Source organism: Filicampus tigris, chromosome 16 (genome assembly GCF_054856515.1).
Source record: "Filicampus tigris isolate MCC_2025a chromosome 16, RoL_Ftig_1.0, whole genome shotgun sequence".
NCBI lineage: Eukaryota > Metazoa > Chordata > Actinopteri > Syngnathiformes > Syngnathidae > Filicampus > Filicampus tigris.
The window spans coordinates 14,445,652-14,454,619 of record NC_141232.1 but is presented as its reverse complement, the minus strand read 5'-3'; the positions used below and the strand labels follow the sequence as shown (position 1 = coordinate 14,454,619).

The window sequence follows — 8,968 nt, the reverse complement described above, 5'->3', positions numbered from 1 at the left end:
TCACTGGGTCATTCTAACCCTTCGCCTGTACTCTGTCTCTGCTAGGCTTTTTGGCATTCATAAAATATTAAATAGTATATTGTTAAAATCAGAAAGATCCATGTATGACATATGTATCTATGTATTATATTATTTAAAACTTACTTTATTAAAAAAGAAACATCATATTGTCACGACCGAAACCATTATGTCATTACCGAAACGTTTCGGTAGTGACCGTTTCGGTAGTGACGTTTTATGATAGTTCTTGACAATACTCAACAATGTTAGGCACAATGTGTACAGAGATAGAAAACAGTACATTTAGCATTAAAATCAAAAGTGCTCATTTTATTGCCGAAATGAGGTGTTCGGTAGTGACGGTCCTAGAAGCCACATGCAGATTTTCAGACTTTGGAGGGCACATAACCTAATGATGCTGTCAACTAATTACTTGCCATGTGGCCAGTGATGAACATGAACGTAATGTCTCTTACTGGTGAAATTTCTGGGGATGTGGCTAAAACCAAGCCCTGCCTACAGACAAATACTCTTTGCGTTTTGGTAGTGACATGAAAAGTTGGGACAGGTTTTTTTACATAACTTCTTTTTAAAATTTGAAAAAAATCTACAAAATCAATGTAAATCTTTTACAATACATTTAAAAGCAACCAAAATGTTCTATTAAAATAAGATATTTTGTAAATTGGCAAAAAAATCTTGTACATTTTTTTTTCATGAATTGAAATTCAGGAGTTAGAGATTGGGCGGCACGGTGATCGACTGGTTAGCACATCCGTCTCACAGTTCAGAGGTTGTGGGTTCGATCCCCGCTGCGGCCTCCCTGGATGGAGTTTGCATGTTCTCCCCGTGCCTGCGTGGGTTTTCTCTGGGTACTCCGGTTTCCTCCCACATTCCAAAAACATGCATGGTAAATTGATTGGACTCTCTAAATTGCCCCTAGGTGTGATTGTGAGTGCGGTTGTTTGTTTGTTTGTTTGTTTGTTTGTTTGTCTCTGTGTGCCCTGCAATTGGCTGGCAACCAATTCAGGGTGTCCCCCGCCTACTGCCCGAAGACAGCTGGGATAGGCTCCAGTACGCCCCGCGACCCTTGTGAGGATAAGCAGTATCGTTAATGGATGGAGTTAGAGATTGGGACAGCCACCACCCAATAGGAAGTGACATAGAAAAAGATGACTTTTTATCCATTCAGTTTAATAGTATCTCAATGAATGCCTTGTGGTAAAATAGATCATAACAAGATATGACTAAATCTGCAAGGTCTGAACACTTCGTTGTTTTTTAAAGTTTGATTTTCATTGTGGGACTGCAATTTCAACCAATTTGATAGAATGGCTCATATACGGTAGTTTGACATGGGTGCGGCTACTGTTCTTGGGAAGCGTGTCGGTTTGAATAACACACCCTTTGAGTTTTTATCGCAATATACGCAGCACAAGAAAGCATGCTCAGTTTCTATGTTCATGTTATGTTATGTTCATTTTATATTATATATATTTATATTTTCCATACAAATACTGTATCGCTACTCTACTACTGCGTTAGTAATGGAATATGGCGCGTTCCGACTTGAAGGGAACTTGTTCAGTATTAAAACAAAAAAAACAACAAAAAAAACAGGTGGCTCACTGCACAAGCCAGAAGCAAGCAAGAGGTATAATATAATGTGCAATGCAATTGCACAAACAAGTCATCGTTCCCTGCCATCTGATTGGACTCAGGGTGTCACACCCTCTGTTCATGTTGCAGCAGCCAACTTCCGGTTATTTTTGACAACAAACGACGGACACATTCACGGTCATGTCTCTCGGCAAAGCTGGCTGGACTTTGTTGAACCCTCTCCGGGGGGTTCTGCGGCCCTCGGCTTCGGTTTTAAATCGGAGTTACGCGGCTGTTGCTGAAGCCAGAGCGGTGTTAAACGGCGAGCTCGAGTCTATTCGCGTGGCGGGGACTTGGAAAGCGGAGAGGATCATCACGTCAAAGCAGGGACCGCACATCAACGTGGACGGAAGCCGTGGCAGTGAGTGAAAATAAAAGACGCATAATATTTTCAGATGTGTCATAGTTATTTTCGTCGTGGGCCATATTTTTAACAACAAATATGATTGCCGGTAGTCATTTGAAGTCATGGAAAATAGTGACGAACAATATCATACTTATGTGGAGAAGATTGAACTGTCAAAGTAAAGCCAAAGATGCCATTTTTTGCGGATTTCCTGTTAAAATGAAAAGAATAAATCGATTTCAAGAGAAACTAAACCGCAGCACTTCAAGAGATCTTCTTTCCCCCGCTTTCTAGAAGAAACTTTTGAAAGTCTAAATACTCCGTACTGTTTGTCTGTTTTGAAGATGCCAGTACAAACATAAACTCGCAACTAGTTAGTGAAGTTATGCTAGTAGTCTGCATCTTGACTGCTGTACCCTTGAGCAAGCCTCTGTGTGCCTCTTTCACTCTGACATCCCGCTAGCCTGCATTTGTGTGACCTCTTTCCATGTGTGGTGTGCAACAACAAATATTCAGTAAAATGCGAAACATTAACATTCTCCTTGAGGCATCATGAGTATAACAAATAAAAACGAATTAAAGTCACTTATCTTATTTGTTTTTGTCAGCTTTTACTTGCGTGTAAATTGTTTGCATTGTATTGTTGTGTTTTTTTTTCTTCAGATGCCACATTATGCAGTTAGTCTTGTCTTGGCCACAATGTCATTAACTTGACTTATTTCTGACTCCCTTAATTCTCTTAGGCATTTTAAACTTCTGCGCCAACAACTACCTTGGACTATCAAGTCACCCGGAAGTGGTACAAGCAGGGATTGATGCACTGAAAATGTACGGCGCTGGATTGAGCTCAGTCAGATTTATCTGCGGTACCCAGGTACAGTATCCAATAAACAGAAAAAAAACATAAATGAAATAACACGCATGCAGAACTAACAAAATTAGGCACACCTACATGTCAAACCAAACATGAAATCCTAAACCGGCTGCATCAAAAACTGGATCGTGCAACAGTGCCTCAAATGAGTCAGTGTTCAACCTCCACCTGTTCTATGGATCCACTGGGTTTTTCGTTACGCTAAGGTATTTTGACTTGCCGAGTGCCTACTTGCAGAGAAAGCAAGACATTATGTTGGAGACGCTGAATCGTGCTGATAAGTGCATTTGGCGCATGCAAAAGACACATCGATACTTTTGATTAACATTTGAGCAGGTGCTGCTTATCAGAAGCTAACACTGTTAGCTAGTGGTAATCTGTGCTAATGTTGGTGTTCTGCTTAATTTTTTGTCTTTGCTAAAATCTGGCAAAATTCACGGCTCATTCGCTGACACACTTTCAGAAATAGGCAGCTATCACCAGATTGACTTGGTTGTTTGATTTCACTCTTTTGACAGGTAGGGAGGAACTTCAGATACCTATTTGTAAACAAGCTATTAAAAAGTCAATTTCCCATGATATGTCCCCTTAACATAAATATGTGGTGTGATTTACAGGATTTGCACAAAAACCTGGAGCAGAAGTTAGCAGAGTTTCACGAGAGAGAGGACTGCATCCTCTATGCCAGTTGTTTTGATGCTAATGCTGGACTATTTGAGGTGTGTCATGTTGTATCATCTCCAGCCTATTTGGGTACATCAACTAAAGCATTTGAATGAATCCTGCTTTAGGTTCTGCTGGGCCCAGATGATGCCGTGTTGTCGGATGAACTTAACCACGCCTCCATCATCGATGGTATCCGTCTGTGTCGGGCGAAAAGACTGCGCTACAAACACATGGACCTCAGTGATTTGGAGAGCAAGCTCAAGGAGTCCCAGGTGGGCGCGGGATCTTCATGTTCGCATACAGGTCCATGTCGATGTAGTTTGGGGTTCAGAAAGAGAAAAGTGAATTGACAAAAATTCCTTCACACTTCAGCATCTTGTGGAAAGACTCTTCCCAGAAGAGTAAAGCAGTTAGAGGTGAATGGTCAGGTGTCCCGGTGCTTATGTCCATGTAACCTAAATTCAGATACATTGTCCTCTCATAAGATTTTAGGGGTATTACACTAAAATTTCAAGCTGAAACATTGACCTTTAAACTATTGACTGCACCTCTGACTGTTCCGCGTTTCATACCGATTGGCAAAATTCACAACAAGTGTTTAATTCATCAGTGGGCCAATATATTTGAAATGATGTCGACTTGTATGCCTCTCTGTGACTCCTCAAGTGTCTCTTTTAACAACCTACGAATGAAGACATTCGGTAGCCATTTCCCTCTGAGAACATACTCAAGCCGAGGTGTCGTCTGTATCTCATGATGTCAAATTGTGACCAGCACAAGGATGAAGAAGACTATACCAATTCTAATTTAACCTGAAAATGTATTGTTCAATTTATAGGATCAAAAACCTCTGTTGCTGTTACGCTCCTTGTTGGAGAACAGCAAATTGTGTTAAAAAACGTACTGACACATTGAGCGTTTTGACGTGCATTTCAAAGTTTAGAGGGCAAATTCAGTTCAAATGTTAAAGAGAAATTTAGTCTACTTTTTTAAAAAAAAAGTCCTGTTTGCCAGAACACCTAGCGACATGCAGCGTGGTCTACCAAATTCACAGACTCACTAAACTAGACTTGCCCCAGCATGAAAATGGAGATGCGCCTTTTTACGCCAAGCGCAGTCTACTTTCTGTGACCAAATTCTCAGGTGCAGGCATTCCGCCCAATGAGGCGCGGTCCAATCATGATAGACTTGACCTGGAACCAAAATGAAAATGTGTCGAGATGTATAATGCAATACAGTTCTGCTGCACTGCAAACTACAACCACAATAATAAACATATCTTGTCATTGGTACCCCCTGACAGTATTAGTGAATTAGTATCTTTGCTCCAATGGCTTGTTATAAGCATTTGTACTTTGTTTAAGCATTTGTACTTTTTTATTTGTACTCAGTCGTGTCGCATGCGGCTGGTGGTGACAGATGGGGTCTTCTCAATGGATGGAGATGTTGCTCCATTAACAGGAATCTGTGATCTGGCTGAGCAGTACGGAGCCATGGTGTTCATTGACGAATGCCACGCCACTGGTTTCCTTGGGCCCCGTGGCAGGTGAGTAAAATATTTTTCTCGCCTCTGGGGGTCATCTTTGTGCTTGAGGGTAAGTTGGCAAGTAAAGAAAGCAGGCCCATGTCCAGATGCTGCCCGGTTGTTTGCAAGTACTGAAGCTTGGCATTTTTTTTTTTTTAATAGTTTAAGTTCATGTCTATTTACAGAGGAACCGATGAGCTGCTGGGAGAGATGAACCGAGTTCATATCGTAAACTCCACACTGGGGAAAGCGCTGGGAGGTGCAGCTGGTGCGTTTGACTCTTTTCAAAATCTCGAGTATTGTTTCATTGTACTCACTTTTCAGCTTGCCATGACCATTTTTGTCCATAATTTTTAAGATTCAAATTAAGTTTCATATTTTCTACTACTTGTTTAACTAACATAAGCTCTTGTCATTAGTGTAGAATATCTGTTTGGTTTTATTTGTAACCCTTCAAATTCCATTTTTACTGTACGGCTTTCATATTACTAATAGTAACATTGTATAAATGAAACTGATTAGGACTATGCTGATTATTATCAGAGCTGGGCATTTTACTAAAAATTTGGGGTCTCTTTATTGCCTTCCGCCTACAGCCGTGGTACCCTTCCGCCCTCCGTTTATCCATTATTTTGTCCGGCCGGATCAAATAGTAATCGTCTATAGGCCGGTCCGACTATCATTTTAAACTTACTTCCAAGAGCGTTTCCGACTACCAAATTAAAAAAACTATCACTATATCACTAGCACCCCCGATAGACGATTACATAGATGGAAAAAATGGGCTTCCGCCTATGTTTATTCCGTTTTTTTTTTTTTTATTTAATTTTTTTTTTTAAGGTTCTCATCTTTCGTTTGTCGCCTACAAAATGGGCGTCCGTCATAGGCAGATAGATGGACCGGTCCATCACATAGGTGGAATACCAAGCTCTGCTTTACAATGCATTGTATATGTAGCCCCACTTGTCTAAACACAGCATTCTGATTAATATTACCTTTCTGGAATATGAGTTAAGCAGCAAAATCCACCTGGCATTTTTACGTGTCACAATTTTTTGGGGGTGCAGTGACATAACAACTCCCCTTTTGTGCGTTTGTTGCAGTTCATTGCATTTGTGTTAACACACCTAAAATGGTTCAAAAAAGGAAGAGAGATGTTCAGAAATGGCCAGCATGCCGAAAAGGTTCTTCAAGACAAGAAGTCAAGCGTAGTTGTAATACAGAAAAGATGACACATTATATCATGTTTTGTATCATGTCAGGTGGCTACACAGTGGGCCCAAAGCCTCTCATTGACCTGCTGAGGCAGCGGTCTCGGCCTTATCTCTTCTCCAACTCCCTCCCCCCGCCTGTGGTGGGCTGTGCCATGCGGGCCGTTGAGCTGCTACTCGCCTCCAATGAGATTGCGCAGAGCATGTCAGCCAAAACCATGAGGTAGCTATTTTATTTTATTTGATAGTGATTTAATGATGGCAGTGTGTAACACTCCATTTTCTTTTTTTTTCTGAGAAAATGTGCAAAAACACAAATAATAAATAGGATGTTTTGAAGAAAATAGTTTTGACTCAATTTGTCCTCTGATCTATATCTTCTGATTAACAGCAACTTCATTTCTCATCTCTACATGGAATTTTGATATTAACTGGGTAGAACATCACAATATCGTGATAATATCGTATTGTGATACGTATTGTATCGCAACGTCCTTGCCAATACTCACCCCTAATATTGTCAGCAGATCATTTGTTGACTACCCAGATGCAGCCCTCAGAACACAAGAGTGATTGTGTGTATGATACGATATGATAAAAACAGATGCAATACGAATCAGTACACTTGCTGTAGTCACTGAAGAGAAAATGTTGACTTCCTAGATATGGTATTATGATAACGCTTGTGATTAGGGCTGTTCGATTTTGCCTAAAAAGAAAATCCTGATTATTTTCTCTCAAACACGATTTTACAATTACGATTTCTTTGTAAAATAAAAAAGAATGAAAAATGAAGTATTTTGAATGTCTTTTATTTAATCTTAATTTTTCTTTCTTTGAACTCAAAATGCCAGTCAATTTAAATTAATACACACAGAATAATCCATTGGGATTAACAGCATTTTACTTACACAATAGATTTCAGATTTGTTCTTAATCAAACCAATAATGAAAGAAGAAAGTGCATATACCATCTGAAACAAAACCATCAACATGAGAGAAGGTAGACAGTCAAATCTGTAAACCAAACAGTCTGTCAGCAAATCATTTTGCCAACCAGCTAGTGACTAGCCTTTCACCTCTCTCCCTGGTCTTACTTAAACATAAATCAATGATTAGTGCAAAACTGTCACTCAATAATACAATGCACTGTCAAGCTTAAGTGCAGATGCATAAGTCATGACAAGAGGTCCGTTGTAGAGGAGGAAAAAAAAAGGGACGACTTTCAAACGTTGAGTTACTTGCTCACGGGTTGTATTGTACATGCGGGGCACACACTACACTACAGATCTATTTTTGCCCGATTTATTAACTAAACGCTCACTTGCCTGAGCAAATAGCAGAATTGCCGGTAGCGCCGGTGTTGTTGTAGTTTTTCCGGACTGCGCTCTCGTGGGAGGAAGCGGAAATGCAGAGGAAACTATGGTGTCTAAGATACACCAAAAATTAAAAAAAACGGAACGTGACAATTGGAACGTTTTTGACATAGTTTTATCCAGAAAATTCGGTTTCGTTTCCAAATCGTTGAATCGAGCAGCCCTACTTGTGATGATTAATTTTTGTAAGGATGCGCAATTGTATTTCTGTTTTCCGTGCTACAGGTTCCGAAACAAGATGACACAGGCCGGCTTCACCATCTCGGGCTCCGCTCACCCGATCTGTCCAGTGATGCTGGGTGATGCACGGCTTGCCTCTCTAATGGCAGATGACATGTTGAAGCTGGGTGAGACATAAGTCAAATGTGACCCTGTGTTTTCCCTCTCCTCTGCATCAAAGCAAAAGTAAATACTGCCCGTTATTGAGTGACGAACTTTTGAAATCAGTTTACTTGACTCTCTCCTCTACAGGGGTGTATGTGATTGGATTTTCCTTCCCCGTCGTGCCGAAAGGCAAAGCCAGAATCCGTGTTCAGATTTCAGCCGCGCACACAGATGAAGACATTGACCACTGTGTCGATGCTTTCATTCAGACGGGCAGAAAGCATGGAGTTATATCTTGAAAGGACACATGAGAAATGACTACTTGGAGAACCAAACATAGAGGTGCTACTTCAAATATCATTGTCTCTTATCTATGTCTATTCTGTATGAATCATGTTGATGATTTATATCTGGCAACTTTGTGTAATTTTCAGGATTGGTTTGACTGCCTGTCGGTGAAATAAAGTGAAAGAATGTTTCAAACTTGTCATTGAATCTTTTGACTGTGGGTTTATTTACTCGGCTGTTTTAAAGATGCAAAAGTAAATTAAATGTCTCAAATTAGCCAGTCTGAGTTCGATGTTATATCAACAATCTAAAAGAAAAATCTGTTGGTATTGAACACATAGATAATAGTGGCATTAATGCTTTCCACTTTGAAATCTTTCTAATAGTTACTTGAATGCTGTTGAATTGTTTGAGTGTCTTCGGTACAGCAGTCCTCACATTAGCTGCCGCTGTTAGGGTTTGTTTTGTGTATTTTGGTGAGTAAATAAAGAAATGAAACGACTACAAGTAAAGTTTAAAATTCATTGTATAAATTATCAAAGGGTACATGCAGAGAAAGAAACTTGACACAATTACCTTTCTTCCCATTGGAAAATGTTAAAGATGGGACTTATATTAGCTTCCTAAAAATGTAAGAATGTAGAGTATATTGATGGAATTTTACACATTATCATGCATGCACATTAAATAAAGGTAGAC

The 8,968-nt window shown here is 39.9% G+C and overlaps 1 protein-coding gene across 2 annotated transcripts; it reads left to right on the top strand.

The window, feature by feature from the left end:
• The first annotated feature begins 1,727 nt into the window (after positions 1-1,727).
• Positions 1,728-8,464, top strand: gcat (glycine C-acetyltransferase). Of its 2 annotated transcripts, XM_086056730.1 has the most exons (10): positions 1,728-2,020; positions 2,749-2,879; positions 3,497-3,598; positions 3,671-3,817; positions 4,937-5,091; positions 5,256-5,338; positions 6,333-6,504; positions 7,883-8,004; positions 8,129-8,323; positions 8,416-8,464. In XM_086056730.1, exons 1-9 carry the CDS (start codon positions 1,801-1,803, stop codon positions 8,278-8,280), a joined length of 1,284 nt encoding a protein of 427 aa, XP_085912856.1. In that variant the 5' UTR covers positions 1,728-1,800; the 3' UTR covers positions 8,281-8,323; positions 8,416-8,464. The 2 variants fall into 2 exon arrangements, with proteins under 2 accessions (XP_085912856.1, XP_085912855.1); XM_086056729.1 differs by having other exon boundaries at positions 8,129-8,464.
• Positions 8,465-8,968: the final 504 nt, after the last annotated feature.